General features: G+C 42.0%; 1 protein-coding gene and 1 long non-coding RNA gene across 10 annotated transcripts in view; one reads left to right on the plus strand and one right to left on the minus strand.

Annotated features, from left to right (window-relative positions):
- Window positions 1–21,588, plus strand: part of LOC147026073 (uncharacterized) — a 390,674-nt gene that overhangs the window by 167,429 nt on the left and 201,657 nt on the right. The gene's annotated exons all lie outside the window — the stretch shown is intronic.
- Window positions 1–21,588, minus strand: part of NF1 (neurofibromin 1) — a 244,393-nt gene that overhangs the window by 30,965 nt on the left and 191,840 nt on the right. For all 9 annotated transcript variants that reach the window (XR_015058106.1, XR_015058105.1, XM_085881092.1 and 6 more), the window contains 9 exons: window positions 20,804–20,953; window positions 13,584–13,774; window positions 13,243–13,445; window positions 12,800–12,993; window positions 3,417–3,557; window positions 2,973–3,252; window positions 2,651–2,865; window positions 1,388–1,449; window positions 357–471 (listed from right to left, as the gene is read on the minus strand). Coding sequence is in view for 7 of the 9 variants with exons in the window: in XM_085881092.1 (XP_085737218.1) it covers window positions 357–471; window positions 1,388–1,449; window positions 2,651–2,865; window positions 2,973–3,252; window positions 3,417–3,557; window positions 12,800–12,993; window positions 13,243–13,445; window positions 13,584–13,774; window positions 20,804–20,953 (1,551 nt within the window). In the remaining 2 variants the exon portion in view is untranslated. The remainder of the gene's footprint in view (window positions 1–356; window positions 472–1,387; window positions 1,450–2,650; window positions 2,866–2,972; window positions 3,253–3,416; window positions 3,558–12,799; window positions 12,994–13,242; window positions 13,446–13,583; window positions 13,775–20,803; window positions 20,954–21,588) is intronic.

A 21,588-nucleotide genomic window follows, 5' to 3' on the forward strand; every position in this document is an offset into this window, starting at 1 on the left:
CAGCAGTTTATAGAGAAGAATATGACGTACTGGTCACATTCCACAGCAAATAAAGAAAAACAAGTCACCAGAGTTGAAAAAAAGCAAATGCAGGACTTGGGCCTGCACACTTTCGTTTAGAATGCATTTATTTGAGGATTTCGAGATAAATTAAATAAATGTAACAACATGTTGAAACAAAGGAAAGAAGAGTTTGCATAGAAAGTTATTACCTGACTTTGATGGAGTTACAATTTGAAATGAGAAAACATATGACATATGAAACGAAGCATTATCAACATCAACATATGAAACGAAGCATTATCAACTCGGAGTCGGACTGGAGAGTTTTCAAAAAGTACTTTTAAATAACCGACCTTGCAATGGATTTGGAGGATCTTCCTGATGTGCCGTGGGTACGCCGAGCGGCTGATGCAGCCGAACACGACGAGGGCTCGAGGTTGGAGAGAGGGGTTGAACTGGAATGCAAACCTAGGTTACAAAGCAATGGAAAGAAAGAGAAAATAAAATAGCTGGAAGTGAGAAATTAGATCATAAACAATTAAGGTTTCGGTTGTCAGCCCTTCCTTCAGTTTCATTACCCCCATCACCGAAGGCAGACAGAGGTTATGTTTTCACTCCTGTGTGTTTGTTTGTCTGTCTGTGAGCAGTATATCTCAAAAAGTTATGGATGAATTCAGACGAAATTTGGACAGGTGGGGTGTATGACAAAGATGAATTGATTAGAATTTGGTGAAGATCCAGATCCAGATACAACAATTTTTTAAGTGATTCTTCACCATCGAGAGATAGGGCCAAAAAACATTCATAGCACGATATCTCAAAAAGTTGTGGACGGATTCAGACTAAACTTGGTGGACATGTTGGTTGTCTGACAAGGACAAATCGGTTGGATTTTAATGACGATCCTAATCTGTATATGAAAGTTTTTCTCTCACCATTGAGAGATGGAGGCCAAAACGAGAATATCATAATATTGTATTTCAAAAAGTTGTGGACAGGTTATGACAAAACCTGGTAGATGAGTTGGTTAGGTGACAAGAACAAACCGATTCGATTTTTGGTTCAGGTTCAGGTCCAGACCCAGATCCGGCCTATCAGTGGGATACAAAACGTAAACTGTTCAGCCTGGCGGAGGTATGCGCTCTAACGAGTGACATTCTCGTTCATCCTACGATGTGCTCATGAATTAGATTGTGTGATTTGTTGAAAGAATACATCTGAAAATAGAAAGTAAGTTTCGTAAAAAATGCACAGTAAAAAAACCAATAATTCATGTCAGGGCAACCATAATCTCAATTCTCCACCCACATCCAATTTTACTACAACACCCCCACCTAGCAATTCCTCCTTTCTTCAATTATCTCCCTCCCCAAACTGTACTCACTTCTGTGCCAACTCGATCCATTGCTCCAACCACCTACAACTTGGTTGGTCAGTCATGCATGCCTGGATGTAGACATGATGGAAGAGGAGGAGGTAAGTACTAAAGTGGCAATTCCAACAAAAAGCAAAATACATTTACCTTTCAAAAGTTTGGTGCATTTACCCAATACATCATTGCCACTGCTCTAACAAACTACATTTTGCCCTTTCAATGAATTTTCAGCAAACGTTACATATCAAGTGGGGGGTAGTCACTGTTACTAAAGACTAAAGAACACACATGACTTGGAGTGTAATATTAAACCAATAAAAATGAAGATATATATATACATATTATATTTGCCTTCCCCTCCTCCTCCCCAATCCCCTTCCCCCATTTGCATCTCACTAATTCAATCTGTGGCATGTTCCCACTCCTTCACCAAGTATCTTTATATTTATAAGGAGATATAAAACATCACTTTGCCCTGCTCCATTTAACTTGTCAAAAAAACAATTAAACAATTTTTTTTTTTAATTAAAAAATAGAATAGAAAAAAAAAGCGACGCACTTGTGAGTACATTTTGAAGGGAAACTCATCACCATTTAGTTTTACAGCTCATTGTGGGCGAGTCAAAAAAAAACAAGTTCTCTATATTTGTTATGCAGAGATGTCTTGTCTGATGTAAAAGTCATTTTCTCAATGAAGTTAAAATTCTGGTTTCATTTCCTTTAAAATGTTGGCCTGTTTGACATACTCGTCTGAGCACAGCTAATTTCAAATATCACAAGATTTCAAATCTCACATGCCACGTTGATTTGTCCATTGTCTGATAATGTCCTAGTAATTCAGGTCAATGTACACCAAGGACTCCTGACGTCCTTGTACTTGTTCTGCATGTGCTATATGTACAAGATCCTCCATGAGCCTTAGATAACCATTCAAAAGCACCCCTCCTCCAAACGCACAAACACACCGTCTCTCACGAACAAAGAACTAGGAAGTCCCTTTCACACACACAATGTAGAGGTGAAGTACTGTAGCGACGTAACTGATAGATCTCACCACTCCAGGCTCATCAGTTATAACTGTTTCAAAAGAAACCTATTCATAGAGAGTCATTTAAAGAGAAGCATTGACATACTACATCTACAAATCAAAACAAGGGAAGAAAGAAAGAAAGAAAAAGGATGCGTCACATGATACTCCTCATGACCTTTACTCAATATTGAGCCATAAATGTTTCTCAACAACCGATTCACTCAAACATTGCTCAAACTCACCTCCATTATTTCTATAAGAGCATCGGTGAGAAGCTCGAGTGAAGAGAGAGCAAAAGGCTCTCTTTCATAAGCACCAGGAGAAAGCGACCGATCCCTGTAGCTGGAGCGGAATGCGATTACAGCAGCAGACTTAACCTTGCTAATACCGAAGAGAAGCTTGAATTTAGGCAAGCAGAACTCAGTCACACTAAGCCTCAAAAGCTGCCTTGTTTCCTCTGGGGAAGGAAAAAAAAAGAAAAGAGGAAGGAAACATCGCTTAGAATCTTAGATGCCGTTTCAAGATGAAGTAGATCATAGCAAGGCAGAGAAGACAGGATTATACCGCTGAAGTTGAGTTGAGAGCAAGTGCAGAGTGAATGGATAACATTGATCACAAGGCCGTGGGTTGATGCACGGAGTGACAACGGGCCGGTTGCCACAAGCAACGTGACCACATGGAAGAGATGAGGAAGGTGCGTGGCGACGTCTAAAGAATTATTGAAGGACAGCATGAGGAGATAACGAGCCAATATGGCTATGTCGTCCCACATGAGGTGCTGCTCCAAAGTTGGAGTTGGGGATAGGCTGGTCTTCTCAATGATCTTTGACATCCGCCCAATGACCTGCATCAATAACACAAGATAGTTCATGCAGAATTGTTAGAAATAAAAAAAAATATTTAAAAAGAGTGGAAAGATGGGGCTTTTGGGGAATAACATGAATCAGAGTGAAAGTGAAAAGCTGGGAAGTCCAAAGTTCAAAAAGTTGAGCTTTGAAGAACAAGTACCTTGCTTGAGACAAGTTTAACATTTCCAGAAGCAAGAGCCACAGAGGTGTCAGCCATCACCTCTGCACGCACTGAGCCCAAACCACCAGTTGCACTCGTCCGCATAAAGCTGTCCAGTACCACGTCCAAGAGATCGGTTATCTAAATCACACAACACCATGGCATTACACAAACCATTGCACTCCAAGCAATATAGTCCAGGGGCCTGTATAGATGTGGCCCCCATGGGCCTGGAATGTTTATTTTGTATTTTCTGCACAAATCAATTATATTTATCATGTAAATAAGTGAATAAAAACATGGGCACCAATTTTTTCACATGAAATTTCGGTAATTTTCATGCATATTCATGAATGACCGATGTGATGTCAAAATCTGATATATATATATATATATATATATTTTTTTTTTCATCACTTAACATGCCTATATATTTGATCATGTGATAGCTACAAGAAATATTTTTGCAGCCCATGTATTGACAGATTCATGAGGAGCACAGTGGGCACTTTCCCTCCCCTCTTTTGCAAAAGATCCAAAACATGAACATATAGCCCTCCCCCCACCCCCTTGACCACAGGTCTAAATCAACATGTGGATCATTTTCTCTTGATTATCCCATTTCTCAAACTCTGACTCTACCTCCCTTACTTCTCAGAATATCACCTGTTCTCTCGTTCTGTCTCTGTCTCTGTCTCTGTCTCTGTCTCTGTCTCTGTCTCTGTCTCTGTCTCTGTCTCTGTCTCTGTCTCTGTCTCTGTCTCTCTCTCTGTCTCTCTCTCTCTTTCTCTCTCTCTCTCTCTCTCTCTCTCTCTCTCTCTCTCTCTCTCTCTCTCTCTCTCTCTCTCTCTCTCTCTCTCTCTCTCTCTCTCTCTCTCTCTCTCTCTCTGTTGTTTCCCCTTATACATGGGCTGTTATTATGAGCTGTTAGGGTTAGAGTTTCCATGCTCCCCTTTTGCATTTGATGGCACCATCCGGCCCTGCAGAGCCAATAGCAAGTGTATGTCCATTCTGGAGGGCTTGGCTCCAGAAGCAACTCTCACAGATGAGCAACAAGCAGGTCGAGTCCCCATCATTGATGGCATGACCGTTGTCAAGGCAATGGGAAAGCCGACATGGATTAGGACTGGAAAGCACTTAGAAAACCATTCTATAGATGTTGTGGAACGAAAGTCAGCAGGATTTGATGAAGTACGTGTCATTTTCAACAGGTATGACATTCCAAATTCACTGAAGGAAAGGACATGCCAAACTTGACAAAAAAGCAGCAGAACCATTGAACACCACATTTCAGATGATGCTGTCATTGAGAAGACAACACTAAAGGAACTCCTTGACAGCAACATAAATAAGCAAAAGCTATCTCTGTATCTGGCAATGTGTCTTCTCAAGGTCCATAAAACCTCAGAACGAGTTTATGTCACAACCATGAACTTGGAAGCAAAGTCCAACAAGCTCTCTGTCAATCACCTCAACAGTACACAGGAGGAAGCAGATACCAGAATGTTTCTGCATGCAATTGATGCACCAAAGAAGGGTGTAAAGCCATTATGCATACAAAGCGTGGATGCAGATGTGCTTTTGATTGCTTTGTGGTGCTACCGTGACTTATGTCCAGACACACCAAACCTTGCTGGCACAGGAAACAAGCGTCGATTCATTCAGTTGCGCTCAATGTATTTCTGGGCTTCCTGGATTTCACACTTTTGTGGCTGTGACCAAACTGGTACATTCTGTGGGAAGTCAAAGTTGGCCTGTTGGAAATCCTTTCATAAAGTTAGTGTTGCAGTTCAACAGGCATTTTCTAATCTTGACACAACACCACAGCTCCAATAAAGTGACTACAACACCATCGAAGGCTACACATGCCAAATATATAGACCTGGCACATCAATAACATCAGTTAAAGAAATGAGAAGGTTCCGCTTTAGTAAACGCCAGTTTACTGATGAGAACTGACTTGACCAGCAATGAGGCAAATTATTATGAGTGCAAACTACATTGCTATGATAGGGAAGCAATGTGGAATTGCATCTCCTAAGCTGCCAGAGCCAACATTACACGGCTGGCATCAGGAAGGCAAGCAGCTACTTCCAGTCTCGACAACAGCTTTGCCAGCACCCCAGTCGATTATAGGAACTAGTCAAATGCAGGTGCAAAGGAAACTTCACATCAAGAATCTGCTCATGCATAAAGCAGAATTTGCATTGCACAGACATGTGTAGCTTGGTGACGCAGTATGTGAGAATCGAGACATGCCTGTATCCGACTACCACAGTGATGAAGATGGTGATGAAGCTTTAAGCTTGTAGATCTACAGATGTAATGTTTTTTTTTTGTTTTTTTTGTATACCTTGGTCGAGGCTCGTATGAGAGCTAACACACAACTCACATCAAGAAGGCATGAGACAAGAGGGGCGGGAGTGGAAGGGACAAAACAGTGGGGAACAGACACATTAGGTGAACTGTGGAAGGGAGGGGGATGGGGATGGGACGGGGAACATGGCGAAGAGAAGATGGACATTTCAGGGACTTTCAGGAAGGAAAGCAGGAGAAATGAAGGAAGTGGGTTTGGGTGGATTATCGGCGGTAGAAAAGATCGAGGATTTGGATGGGGGAAGATAAGAAGTTGTGGTGAACAGCTGTTTTGAAAGCCTGGAGGGAAGAATGGGAAAGAATAGAGTGAGGAAGTTTATTCCAAAGGCGGGAAAAAAGAGGAATGAAAGAGTGAAGATGAGCAGTGATTTTTGATTTTGGTAGTTTTACCAGAAGGGGGTTGTTGGCGGACCTTGAGCGCCCTGTGGAAATGTGGTGGGGACAAATCGCAGAGAGAGCAGGGGGGGCAAGGCTGGAGAGGAGTCGGTAGAAGACAGAAAGACCACCGACCAACCTGCGGTGATTGAGTGAGAGGCCCAAAGACTCAGCTTCATTGCGGGAGATGCCGATGATCTTAAATGCCCTGGTTTCGACAGTGTGAAGCCGAGAAAGGTGGGAGGCAGGAGCACCAGCCCAGAGGGGAGAGCAGTACTCCATCAGGCTACGGACAAAAGCTTTGTAAGTGGTCAGGAGCTCAAGAGGGCCGAGGAAGGACTTAGCACGACGGAGGATTCCCAGTCGGCGACTGGCTTTTGAGGCGAGGTTGGAAATGTGACTTTCCCAGGAAAGGTCATGGCAGATAGTGAGACCTAGAAGCTTGAAAGAAAAGACTTCTTCCAGAGGATTGTTGAGAAAGTGGATGGGGGGTTTTGTAAACGGTCCTTTCGAAGAGACATAGTGAGAGTGTGAGATTTGTCTGGATTGAAAGACATGTTCCACGTGTTGGACCAGTTTGTGATTTTATCCAGATCTGCAGTGAGCGAAGAAGCTGCTGCTTGCCGGTCTGAGGGATGACAGATGGTACGGCAGAGGGTGGAGTCATCGGCAAAGAGAAATAGAGGATTTTCCAGAGAGTCCGAGAGATCATTGATGAAAACCAGAAAAAGAACAGGGCCCAGAACGCTACCTTGAGGAACTCCAGCCTGCACAGGAAGAGGGGATGAAAGAACTCCATTTAGGGCCACACGTTGACTGCGACAGGAGAGGAAGTCTGCGAGCCATGAGTGGAGATGGCCTTGAATACCATGGGAAGAGAGTTTGGTGAGTAGGGCAGGGTGCCAGACTGTGTCAAAAGCACGTGATATGTCCAGGGATACGGCTCGGATTTCCTGTCTGGCATTGAGGACCTCCATCCATTGATGGGAGAGCAGAAGCAGCATATCCAGGGTAGAGTGACCTGGTCTGAAACCAAATTGATGATTGGAAATCAAGCCATTGGAGAAGAGGAAGGATTTCATGTCTGAAGCGATGATGGATTCCATCACCTTGCTGATGATTGGGAGAAGGCTGATTGGTCTGTAGTTACAGGGATCTGTTTTTGCACCTTTTTATGCAGGGCAGTGATGTTAGCAGATTTCCAAGCAGATGGCAGATGACCTTGGGCAAATGAGAGGGTGAATAGAACAGAGAGAGGGTGAGCAAGAGCAGAAGAGCAGGCTTTGAGGACACGTGGGCTGATGCCGTCTGGACCGGTTGCAGAATCTGACTCGAGGTTTGAAAGCAAGCTCTCCACCTTGTCAGGAGAAAAGGATACAGAGTCCAGGGACAGTTGGGTGCGACTGGGTAAAGTGGGCAGAGATAGTGATGGGTTTAGGACACAAGATTTAGCTGCAAACACCGAGTTTAGACATTCAGCTTTATCACGTGTGGAATCAGCAGTGCGGCCATTTGAGGTAAGGGAGGGGATGGAGGGGGAACATACACCAGAAACAGATTTGATTAAACGCCACCAGGATTTTGAGGAGGGAGAGAGGTTTGAGAGTTCAGACTTGAGATGAGAAAGATGTTGTTTTCTGGCTCTCCTGAGGGTAGATACACACTTGTTCCAAGCTTTGTGGAAAGAACTGAGATTGCCCTCAGTTGGGTTTGCTTTCCATGAGGCAAAGGCAAGTTGTTTCAGGACAACTGCCTCGCCACATGCTTCAGTAAACCAAGGGCGGGAGGAAGGGTAAGACAACTGAACACGAGAGGGGATAAATCTGTGCATGAGGGAGAGCAAGTTTCTTTGAAAGAATTCCCAGGATGAGTTGATGTTTGAGAAAGTAGTGATAGGAGACCAGTCTGTAAGTTTGATGGCTGCTCGGAGACCCTGCCAGTCGGCTTGAGTGAAATGCCAGACTCGACGGCGGTGAGGTGGTTCTCTGATAACAGCCAGAGAGACGTCCACTTTGACAAGGACGTGGTCAGAAGAACCAATTGGAGCGAAGGAAGAGCAGCAGATATTGTCAGGGAAATTTGTCAAAATCAGATCCAGAAGAGATGGAGTACCATTGGTTGAGATCCGGGTCGGGAAGTTGACCGATTGAGTCAGTCCCAATGAGTCGCAGAAAGCTTTTGCTGAGGTGCCATGGCAGGTGAGAGAGGTACCCACACCTAGCCAACTGGCGTGATGACAATTGAAGTCACCACATAAGAGGAAGAGAGAGTTTGGATGAGAAGATAGAAGATTGTCCATGTTTTCGGATAGTGAGGTGTAGATGGAGTCATCACTGTTCGGTGGACGGTACAGTACACATATAAACATGAGGTGGGAGTGGAGGGGAAGCCGAAGCCAGAGGTATTCCTGGGGGTGTGGGGGAGTGAGAGCAGTGCATGGAGAGTGAGGAATAGAGTCTTTGATGAAGAGAGCAACACCTCCACCAGGACGAGGCTCAGGTCTGTCATACCGTAAGAGGGAGTAGCCAGGGAGAGATACTTGGGAGTCAGACACGTCTTGGGAGAGGAAAGTTTCTGTTAGGCAGATAATGTCTGGTTTGTCAGTGGCAACCTGTATGGAAAGATCTGAAAGGTTTGAGCGAAGGCCCCGGATATTTGAGGTCCACACTTTTAATGAAGAGGAAGGGGAGGAGGCTTTGGGTGCAGGAGGTGGAGGGGGAGGGGGAGGGTAGGACAAGGGACGAGGGGGGCAGGTAAGGAAGGTTGCTGAAGGAGTGTGGGGTATTGCAGAATAGCGAGGGGAGGGGGCCGAATGAGGAGGAGAAAAGGCTCTGTGGTGCTGGGGGAGAGGGGGGACAAGAGACAAGGAAGAAGGCAGTTGAGGATTTGAGGAGGTGGAGTGAAGAGATGGAGGTGAGAGGGCAGTGGAGGGAGGCAGGTTGGTGGATGAGAGGGGGGCAACTTTGAGAAGGAAGAGTGAGGGGGATGAAAGGTCGGAGACAGGTGAGCGGGGAATTTTTGAGAGACGTGAGAGGGAAGCTTGCAGGGAGAAGAGTGGGATGGTTGCTTTGAGAGTGAGAGTGAGGGGTGAGGGGGGTGAGTTGGTACTGAAGTTGGAAAAAAAGAATGGTTGATGGAAAGCGAGCATCCATGGCAAACTGTGGTTTTTAAAAGTTTTAGGTCAGAGATGCGATTTAACACAATTCTTGATGGATGCAATGAAGGCGAATTCAGAGCATGGAGAGAAGAAGCGCTGTAATAGTTGGATTTTTTAGGCAAGGAATGAAGGAGAGGTCGAAATGAGAGCAGTCTGTTAAAATAGCAGAAGAGTAGTGCATTCCCAGGTCGAAAAACCAGTTAAAACCAGTACACATTTTCAACTGGTCTCTATTGGTTCTAATTGGTCTTTAATTGGTCTCTATTGGTTTCAACTGGTACCAGTTAAATTCAGTCAGAATTCCAATTTCCCAGTTGAAAAAACCAGTAGCTCATATTTGTACCAGTTAAAGTCTTACTGGTTCCAGTTGATACCAGTTGCAATGTACTGGTCCCAGTTGATACCAGTTGCAATGTACTGGTCTCCCAGTTGATACCAGTTACAATGTACTGGTCCCAGTTGATACCAGTTAGTTAAATACATGTATTTCAACTGGTAATTCCAATTTCCATATTAAAACCAGTAAGAAACCAACTGGCTTTACTGGTACCAGTTGGCTACTGGTTTTCAACTGGTACCAGTTGACCAGTAAGCTACTGGTCTTTACTGGTTTTTTGACCTGGGTTGTGAAACAGTAAAGAGTACCACATGTGTGAGAGAGGAAGATGAAGCATTATAAGATCGTTTTTGTTGTTAAAAATAATGTATGAGAGAGTTCAACAGAGTAGGTCATGGAAGTGTAAAAAAAAAAAAAAAAAATCGAGGAAGAAGACGAGGAGGAAGTTAAGAGGAAGAAGAAGAAGCAGAATCGGGAGAAGGTGAGCGTGTTGTTGTTGTTGTGGGGTTTTTTTTTGTTTGTTTTTTTTGAGATAAGAAAGAGATTAGTTGGGAGAATGGGGGATGTTTGGAAAGTGGGGAGGATCAAAATTGAAGGTAATGGGGAGGATAGAAATTGAAGGTAATGGGGAGAAAAAACAAACAAACAAAAATAAAAAAACGATCGAACACCGAGTGGAACCGGTAGGCCTCAAGCCTAGGCCTAGGCCTCAAGCACCAGGTAAGAACGTCGACAAAAATACTCACAAAATAGCACGATTTTTGAAACAAAACCGAACGAGCAACACACAGTAACATGTAGGTGAGAAAATTAAACAGTTAAAACGGGACAAATAACAACCGGAAACTTAGCTTTGAGAACGTCAGCAGGGAGCCCTGAAGGAGACCTCTCGCTGCTACAAAACCGGAACCGGAACCGCCTGACATTCACTTGCTGAGCCACATCACTGATTAGTATATGAAGTACTGGTAAATTTCCCCACAATATAGACATTACTTGTGTAATCGAATTTTAATGTCATATCGGTCAATTCTATATATGCAATAAAATTACATGAATGTGTTTTAAAAAACTGGTGCCCATGTTTTTTATTGAATGGCATTATAAATAAAATATTTTGACACATGAAACAAAAGAAACATTTCAACCCCATAGGAATACACAAGCCCCTAGACTAATACCCACAAAAATAAACAATGCTCATTGTGGCACTGATTGGATGTCTCGATTGAACTCAATCAGTTTTACCACACCACAGTTATGAGGTTTTCAGTCATCAGAAGCAAAAGAAAGGGGACAACTAGAAGAAAGGATACAATTCGAAGTTATTGTTCTTTGACAAAACAGACAGGGGAAAATGGGAACGGAGCATAGAGTTCCAAAGGCAAGATGGGATAAATAAAGAATGAAGGATGGTTGATACATAATGAATTTATATAACAATAGCGTACAATTAAATATTACCCCGCGCACACAAAGTGAAAAGCGGGGTTAAGCAACTGATTCATGTCCGTCAATCTGTCTTCTCAGTTTATGACCAAGAAACAGCTCATTTATATCGATTGTTATATTTTAACGTGAATCGGAACGTGAATAGGTCGACAAGTGTCCAAATATCAGCTTCCTAGCTCAAAAGGTGCCTGAGATATTGCCCAGATGAGAAAGAAAATAAAAAGTAATTAATAAATCGATGATAATTAAGTAATCAATCAAGTAATTGATTCATCAAAAAAGAAATGATTAAATAACGTTTTTGCCAAAGCACATCTTCACTTTGGTCCCAAAATTTCAGCTTCATAGCTCAAAGGATGGCTGAGATATTGCCCAGACAAACAAGAAAGAATCACAAGAAAATAAACAAACTGAGTAAACACTGAGTACTCCCTTTCTTCGGCGCCCGGCGATGACGTCATGCATTGCCCGGATATGGAATTGGGAAGCAGCTGTGCACAATGATGACTCTGAGATTAACAATGACGGAGACTTCAAAATAGCTAATCAAATCGCTAATCGAAATTCCGGTTCCGGGTCTGCTCACGTGTAGGTTCGGTTGGCAGCTGCTCCATCTACTTCATCAAGGCTAGGTTTTCCAGACCAGATTTGTCATGTCTTTCTTGTATTGTTGTCTCTGTGTTGCCGTTTGTGTTTTTATCAAATCTTGCTTGTTAAATCATACCATGTTGTGCTGTATTGTTGAATTTTAGTCTGTGTTTGCTCAGGCCTACTTCTCGGAGAGCCGCCGTGAAAATTCTGTCTGTTTTGACACCGCCTGACTCATTCACTTCTTTTTTTGTTCTTTAAGTATTGTTTAGTATAAGTATCTTTAAGTATAAGAAGTATTGTTCTCCCACTCTTCTCAACTTTATCCGATTTTCCAGTTGTTCCTTCCTTGAAGTTGGCTTCTGTATTCATCTTGTCCACCCTGTGTGGTCTCCACTGCCCCTCATTCTTCCCCACATCCCTTATTCGTCTGTCCCCATTTATTTTGTATCTCAACCCTGCTGTTGGTGCCCCCCTCTCTTTCAACTGTTCCTTTTGTTTTTGTTGCGTCCTGATCCATTCTGTGTTTTAGTTCTTCCACCAGCCTTGACTTTGTACACAAAAAACTAGAATGACACTCAGTAAAGCTCATACCTCCACCAAGCTGAACAGTTTACATTTTGTGCCCCACTGATAAGCTGGATACAGATTAAAATCTTCACCAAAATGGAATTAATTCTTCCTCATCACACACCCAACCTATCCACCAAGTTTTGTCTAAATCCATCCTCAACGTTTTGAGATATCATGCTACATATCGTTTTTAGCCCTATTTCTCAATGGTGAAGAATCACTTTACAATTATAGTATCTGGATCCAGATTCAGATCTTCACCAAAATCTTATCACTTCGTCCTTCTCACACACCCAACCTATCCACCAGTTTTGTACGAATCTGTCCATAACATTTTGAGATATCCTGCTCACAAACAAACAAACAAACAAACAAGGGTGAAAACATAACCTCCGTCCACCTTTGGTGGCAGAGGTAACAGTGCTCAAATATTTCAGAACACATCTTACAAACTACCACACGAGTTTACCATAATGATAACAGCACTATACTGCAAAACAGGTGTCACTGGCCAAATCCACAGACCTGCCCAAGGCTGCCCCAGATCTTGGCCTGGATGGATGGGTACATCTGCTTTTCATGGATCGTTGTAGCTATCAGTTTATCGAGGATAGCGCAGACTCGCTGGCGGCGGGTTTCATCCGCGTGTTTGCAGAAACGCACGAGGTTTCCCAGCCAAGGTGTCATGTACTCCAGACAAAGGTGTTTCAACTCGATGCCTGCATATGGAAACAAGGGTAAAGTTACCATTGATGGCATGCTAACGAGCACATAGATAATTTATCTAAAAATAGGTTTAACAATGCACTTTCAGGCCACCATCTCAAAAGTGAACAAACAATCAAACAAAAAAAACAGCTGCCCATAAAATAAAATAAAACCCATAGGCAGAGCTATGCCAGACAAAAAAAAATAATCAGGAAATGGACACAAAAGGTACACCCGAGAGCTTAAGTCAATTTTCTCACTCGATTTGGCAAATCCTGAGATACACTCATCCAGGAACTCGAGTGTGAGATGGGGTTCATTAGCAGCGAGTGTGCGGCTGATCGACACTATGAACAGCGTGTTGTTAGCTGGGATGCACAGCCCAGATGTCTCCAAGAGCCGGCCCTCGATCTTGAGGTTGAAGGTGCAGGTCAGAGCACACAGAAGGTTGTATGCGGCCGAGCTGGTGAACAAAAATGATGCTTTTGAAAGACAAAACCAGAATATAACGAAGATGTTCAAAGGTTTTTCTGAATGATGACAAAAGTGAAGATCGGATGATGAAGCAAAAAAAATGGTGCAAGAGAACAAGAGGCATTACCGCAGGCAGGGATCGGCACTGCCCAGATTGAGAAGTGCGATGTTGAGCAGGGTACCAGGCACATCTTTAGGCCGGATCTTTGTGTGTTGGGGGATTGAGTCGGGTTGAGACAATGTCCACCGTGTACGGATGTGAATGATCGATTGCACAATTGCCTCACTTTCTTGGTGGATGAAAGTAAGTGGTGTGCCCTGTGGATGTAAACGACACGTGAAGGATAACTGAATTGATATGAACGTTGAGGCAGAAAGGAGGGGGAGGAGGAGGTGGCTTTAGAAACTGATACAGGAAACAAAAGTCATTACAAATTTAAATATGGAGAAAGAACAAATCAGTGATAAAGAACATATTTTTTTAGTAATACAATAGCAGAAAATACATTATTTTATTATTAAAGTGTTGTCATTTCAATGTGAACCACAAGCTCGAGATGCATGGAAACGAGTTTACAATCCTATATACTATGTGTGCTTGTTTATTGTTGACCAATCTCCTTATAATTCACACAAAGGTAGACCGATGTCTGCTAATGTCCTTGTCCTGCATGTGATCAATGTAGAAAGCTCCTCCATGAGCCGTAGATCAATGTGAGATATAAAGAAAAACCGTTGGGAGACCAAACATTCAATATACATAATATAAGGATTGTTCCAAATTAGACTTGTCCACACATTTCCATTCACATGCAAGTGGATTAACGATTTTTGAGAAAATTTTATTGTGGGAACCGACACCCATAATAACATGCTTCCCACTTTAATGTATATGCTGAAAATCAAGATGCTGATCAATGAGATAAAGAGGATGGGTCAGGCCTGTTGATATATACTGAAGACAGTGTGGGGAGAGTTCCCTATCAAGGGCCTCTGCATTTCACTAGTGCAAGTCCAGATGAAAAATGAGCCATCCTGACATGAAAAAGAAAAGTTAAAACCTGCTGGTCCTTATTTTCCAGATTAAGTTTCTTCGACATCAATACATTTGGACCACGAGAAACACCTGCTCCCTTCAAGAGCAGCTTGGGGGCAGGGGGGTTGGGGCAAATGCATTTTGTGCAGTGGCTAGTAATCCCCCCATCTACAGCAGGGGTCAGCAAAACACTTGTACTATGGCACATGTACAAGTGAAAATAGTAAGTCATCGCTCCCCCCCCTCCTTGAAGGGGGGGGGGGGTGTGCCCATAACCTGACAATAAATACTGGGGCATTCTATGTCAAGTGCACACACCCTCCCGACACCAATACCTCATTTTCTCCCCATATGTTGGTCATTTAATCACTTGGGTGAAAAAACTCAAAATACCAACTTTTAAACCTGTGGGCCCATCGGGGCCCATTTTAGGGGCCCCTAAAGTTGGGTGCCCCCGGCTGCCCCACAATCTTCCAGAGGCCATAATCACAGGTTGTAGTGGTCCGATTTGGCTGATCTTGGTATCAAAATGCTTGTAAAAGCGAGATCTTTCGAATCGCCTTAAGTAAAATCACTCCGAAACAGTAATTCAAAAAGTTATAGTTTGGGGCGCCCTTTGACCTTGGGCTCCAGCTCCCCAGCCAAACCGATGGTCCCGATTTTTTCGTGTGAGAATACCCCTTCATATACTCCAACACCTCAGCATAAATGAAAATGGGATCCCAATGGGTTCAAGTGTGATGATGGTTTTATTGTTCGGGGACTCGAGTGCTGGACACACAATACGCCACAATACATAGCACAATATTTGAACACAAGATTTCCAATACACTATATCAGTATATTGTGCATAAATTTTCCACATGCACATGCAGGAACTGTAAGCGATACGAGTATGAGTAAGAGTTTTTCCTCGCATGTTATAGTCAAGATTTTTTGCCAACCAATGTTTTATTTGACAGCTGTGTTTCTTTTTTACTGATTGTGTACGTTCTACCTGTAGCAGTTTTGGGTTCTACGGAAAGAAGTATATCAGAAATGTCTAAAGTGTAGTGATCTTCAATGTCAGGAAAAAATAAACTATTTGCGGGCCCGTTTGGATGAAGAAAATTCACTTTCACTTCATGAGTGTCCTGAAAGGCTTCCATGATGCAGGCAAGCCACCATTTTCCATCATAGTGCACTGTGACATAACCTGAGAGTTTCCTGTTAAAAGTTGGTGGAGATTTTGAAATAGCTGACTCGATACGGTGTTCCTCACTAAGGCTGAATTCGCGTACTTGAAGAGCAGTTTCAGAAATAGGGATGAGAGCATGAAGTTTTTGAGTTCCAGCAATGGTTTTGGCCGTTTTTAACCTTTCTTCCAGATTTCGTTCTTCCTCGTCATGCGCCTCTTGGATCCCGTAACCGAATTCCATTTCATTCAAACCATTTTCAGCAAAGGCGAAAAGATCTTTTGGAGAAATAATTTGACTGTGGTCTACGCAAGCTCTCACGTGTTTCTTCTCGTTTGACTGTACCTCCCACGCCATCTGAAGGGCCCTTGCCATGACTTGTGGCAAAAAAATGCCATTCTGCATCAATACCATACTCTGATTTGTGACGACATAGGTTTATGAAGGCTTTGCAATTCTTATATTGGCCAGCGCAACCCTCTGAGAAGTAGTAAAGTTTCTTTACATTTCCAAAGCGAGATTTCAAGTGTTCAATGAGCATTCTTTGGAAGAGGTGGACTGAGACAACGTCGTGAGTATTGCATTCTGATATAATAGTGAACGAATCGTGGTTTAATTTGCCATCATCCGATTTGAAATGGTAAACCCAGGGGTGAATCGTCGCTTGAGAGCAGTTCCAATGGAATCCTTGGGCCGCATCCTGTACGACAAACGAATAGTTCTCTGAGAAGTCTCCAATAATGACAAATTCTCCTTCACCGATTTCGTCTTTCTTATTTTTCAGAAACTGAGATTGGGTCTTGGCAATGAAATCATGTCTGACTAATTTCACCACGCGTTCACAGAATTGATTAATGAATTCTTCCAAAGGCAGGACCCATGGAGCTCAGTTCAGATCTGTTGGTGGATGTCCACCGTTTCAACTGAATTTCATCAATATCCTCTAGTATATAAGCACTCAGTAGCTCGGTTTTGAAGTCTTCAATTGATGGGCAACTTTCACAAGTTCTGAAATAACATACCGGTTGTGCTGGGTTACAAACTATGCGTGCTATCACATGATGATAGCTAGGAAGTTCGGCTATCTGTGGCATTTTAGAACCAAACATCATGAGTTTCACATTTTGATGTATCGTCCATACACATACACTGTGTGTACCGCCTGAACCGGCCAGGACACACTCCGAGGGACGGAGCATGGCGAACTTCGCGAATCCAACTTTCAAGCCAGGGTTCTTCTCTGAATTTCTGACACAGTTCCTTGAGATTGTTTAGTACCAGGCGCTTTTGAATTTTGTCTTTTCCATGTTCATTCCTGACCACCACACAGTCCTTTTTTCCCGGCATTATTCGGCTGACTTCATCACTTCGGTAAAATTCGGTTACGGCGGATTTCACTTTATCATGCAATATTTTACCCTGTTTGGGATTTGGAGATGATAGTATACCATTTTCTTTTTCTAAAATTTTGGCTTGCACAGCCATTCTTTGGGAGCAACTGAATTCACTAATCATCCCTCTGATGCTCATATTCCTAGCAAGTATTGTCAGTATACGTATTTGCTCTGAACTGCTCGAAACGACGTATTTTTCTTTCCGGCTTTTTGATCACCTCTGGCATGCAGTTTTCATCACATTTTGACGCTGTATTTTGTGTTTTCTCTGCAGTGCTTGGTCCAGCAACTAGTTCTAATTTCTTTCGCACAAAATCTTCCACTTTACTTCACTTTTCAGGAATGTACACTGGGTTCCTTTCCACCTTGCGTTTGTCGAATGGGCTTTCGCCGATCATTGATAACGACTGGTTTAATAGGTCAACTTCTGCTTCTCACTCAAAAACCTCCTCGTCCTCATCTGTCGAAATAGATTCTGCAATGCCTTCGATACTACCTTCTGATGATAATTTCAAACTGGTCGAAGATGATTCTTCAATACGCTCTGGTGAAAACTGAGAAAGTTTTTTTCTGCACGAAGTACAAAGTCTGTCATCTTTTTTCACCTTTGAAGAAAATTTCATCAACAAATCATTTGACACATTGCGAAGATCTTTTCGCTGTTTCGTTTTATGGCAGCTGAATGGATCGCAACAGTATTTTCGGAATTCCTTTCGATCTTCAGTCGCCATGCTTACTGCAAAAACTGAGATTAGCCCATTTATAACTTAATTCGATGATGGTTATACAAAAAAATTACCCCCGTGTGGGGGTAACGGTCATCTCTATAATACCACAAGTTCTCAATGTTCAGTTCAGGTAAACGCGAAACAGTCCAAAGTAACCGTTTAGATTGAAATAGTTCACAGAGATACACTAGGATAATACTACTAATGACATAATTAATAAATATGTATTGTTCATTTAGTACCCGGATTAACACATCAGAATCACCAGTAAGTGCAATACGTGGTTTTCCGGTCCGTCCACTCTCTGGGGACATTTCACTTCCGGTTGTAGAAAAAAAACGAAAAAAATAGGCTTAGCTCTCGGAGATTATGATAATCCTGTAGATTATTCTTTACCGATTATAATGCAACTTTCAGAATGAAAATTGGTCAAGTATTTATAGAGATATTGAGGTTTGAAAAATCGTTAGAGCAAGCAAATTCATTAATTATTAATTCCACAGAAGTTTCGTGACACTGCACAAAGTAACATGTCAGGTATGAAAAAACATTTTGTATGCCAGATTCATTCATTATTAATTCATTAATTATGGAATGTACTCATTGATATATTAATCAGAAAGCCTGAAGCATGTAGCATAATTTATCACTTATCCCCTAATCCGGGATCCGTGGCCTCGCCCCACAGCCTGCAGCCCTATGTCCGCCGGTGATTATGTTACATATCGGCACGATCGAGAGGAGCCTGCGAATCATCCCTGCTGATGCACTGAATTGATGCAATCGTTCGGCCAGAATATTCGTTGTCAAGATGTTGCGTGATTAAATCACCAATACAGTCACTCGAATTTATACCGCCGACATACTTCTTAACAATCACCTTCGCCCCAGAAACCACAGTCAATCTGAACCACGCTGGCCACTGCTCAGACACCATGACCGGACTACTGCGCAGTTCCACTGCGCAGTTTGGTTAAAGATGACTCGGCATTTTGGCGCGCGCGCACGAAATTATATTTTGAAAATAAATGCCGATGTTTACATTTCGGGTTTTGAAACTTTTGCACCTTCGGCGGAAAATGTATAAATATAAAAGCCTAAAAATGTGTTTTATATTTATATTTCATTTCTCCTTCCTTCCTTCTTTGCGAATCGCATCAGCATTTTTGGCCATCTTCCAGATCACATGACGATCAAACGGGAAGGAAATTCAAAAATCTGTCCGGTTAGATACAAGATAATAGTTTTACTATCATAATCAATAAACAGTTGCCGAATATCTTGTAGAATGGCAGAATAGATAGGTTTTGAAAATGGCGATTTTTATAACTTTTGTGACGTCGTGACCTCGTCCCTGACCTTGAACCCGGACAAAAGTTATATCGTTTTGCAACACTCATCGACCTCTACCCACATACTAAGTTTCATCAAGATCGGAAAGAAAAATTGTTGACGGACGTACGTACGGATGTACGGACGGACATTTGGTCCGGCTTTATTAGGTCATCTCGGTAGAGATGACCTAAAAATGTACACTTAAAAATCAATAGACACAATAGGCAAAATAATTTTTCGCAAATGATGCAATATATGTATATATATATATATATATATATATATATATATATATATATATATATATATATATATATATATATATATATATATATATATATATATATATATATACATACATACATACATACATATATTATACATATATAATAGTCCAGAGATGATGATTGTCAATTTCAGACATAAAGTCGCCTGCCAGCAGGTGACGTCATTGGAACGATGACGGCAAACATCGCCCAATGTCGAATCAAGAATTAGTGATATGTGGACCCCGGACAATAAAACCATCATCACACTTGAACCCATTGAGATCCCATTTTCATTTATGCTGAAGTGTTGGAGTATATGAAGGGGTATTCTCACACGAAAAAAATCGGGATCATCGGCTTGGCTGGGGGGCGGGGGCCCAAGGTCAAAGGGTGCCCCAAACTACAACTTTTTGAATTACTGTTTCGGAGTGATTTTACTTTACGCGATTCGAAAGATCTCGCTTTTACGAGCATTTTGATACCAAGATCATCCAAATCGGACCACTACAACCTGTGACATGGCCACTGGAAGATTGTGGGTCAACCGGGGGCGCCCAAATTTGGGGGGCGGGGCTAAAATGGGCCCCGATGGACCCCCAGGTCTGAAAATTGACACATAATGTTTTACCGTGGATACAAACACTTGCACAAAAAAGTGTGAAATCTGAGACGATGTGTCAAAATTTCGCTGAAAAATGTGTACACTTGACATGGAATTCCCTTACTACCAACACAGAATTTGGTGGAGATTGGCCCAGCACTGTTTTTTTTTTCTATGATTGTCAGACATACATACAAAGAATTGCCATATTTAATACCAGCAGGGGTACTCGGCATTACCCGGTGCTGTTCTAATCCTGTTGGCATTTTGAAAAAAAAACAAATCAAAAAAATTTTTTTTTAAATATTTTTTTGGGGCCTAAAATACTTCCCAACACCCACTAAGGAATGAGGTCAGGGATCATTTAATATTACCTTTCACATAGCCACAAAGGCTTAGGCACTATAAAGCAATTAAAATTAATAATAATAATTCAACCTTTTAAAAAATATACATTTCTATTTTTTTTTCCCCCCCTAAAACACTCCCTGGCACTCACTGATGAACCTCTGGAAGTTTAACGAAGATCCGTTTGGCTATCTCTGAGAAAATAGCAAAAAAGACAGACAGACAAGCATCTCTCGTAAAGTATAGCATATAGATAGCAAGATTAATAAATATGTATTGTTCATTTAGTACCCGGATTAACACATCAGAATCACCAGTAAGTGCAATACGTATTGCAATACGTGGCAAGATTATATACAGGCTGTCCACAAAGTCTTGTTCAGGTTTGGTTGTAATAATTTTTTTAACTGGGACAAGACTTTGAAGACACCCTGCATTTCCAAACAATTCTTCACTTTCACCTGATTAGCGATCGTTATTGTGAATTGGCTGTCATCCAGCAGGCAAACCTCCTCTATTTCTGAGGCATAATATACATCATTGAGCAGAACTCCCTGGCCAAGCACACGGCTCTTCTCCACCGACGTCACCTGCACAGCCGTTGGACCCACCTAAGGAGAGGGTGAAATGACAACTACAATACAATTATTATTTTTAACAATAGAGTGCAAACAGATTGTAATTCCATTTTCAATAATACGCCCCGATAGATATATATATATATATATATATATATATATATATATATATATATATATATATATATATATATATATATATATATATATATATATATATATATATATATATATATATATATATATATATATCAGGCGTATAAAAACCAATAGCTTAAATTTTATCATAAATTTCTATCATTATTTACCAGGTTTTACATCATCCTCTTCTCCAATGGTTTGATTTCTGATCATCAATTTGGATTCAGATCAGGTCACTCCACCCTGGATATGCTACTTCTGCTCTCCCAACAATGGATGGAAATCCTCAAAGCCAGACATGAAATCAGAGCCATATCCCAAGACATATCATGTGCTTTTGATACGGTCTGGCATCCTGCCGTGCTCACCAAACTCTCTTCCTATGGTATCCAAAGCCATCTCCACTCATGGCTCGCAGACTTCCTCTCCTGTTGCAGTCAACATGTGGCCCTAAATGGAGTTCTTTCATCCCCTCTTCCTGTCCAGGCTGGAGTTCCTCAAGGTAGCGTTCTGGGCCCTGTTCTTTT

The sequence above is a fragment of the Eptatretus burgeri genome, chromosome 5, assembly GCF_056783735.1.
Source record: "Eptatretus burgeri isolate ZD-2024b chromosome 5, Ebu_testis_v1, whole genome shotgun sequence".
In the NCBI taxonomy this organism is placed as follows: Eukaryota; Metazoa; Chordata; class Myxini; order Myxiniformes; family Myxinidae; genus Eptatretus; species Eptatretus burgeri.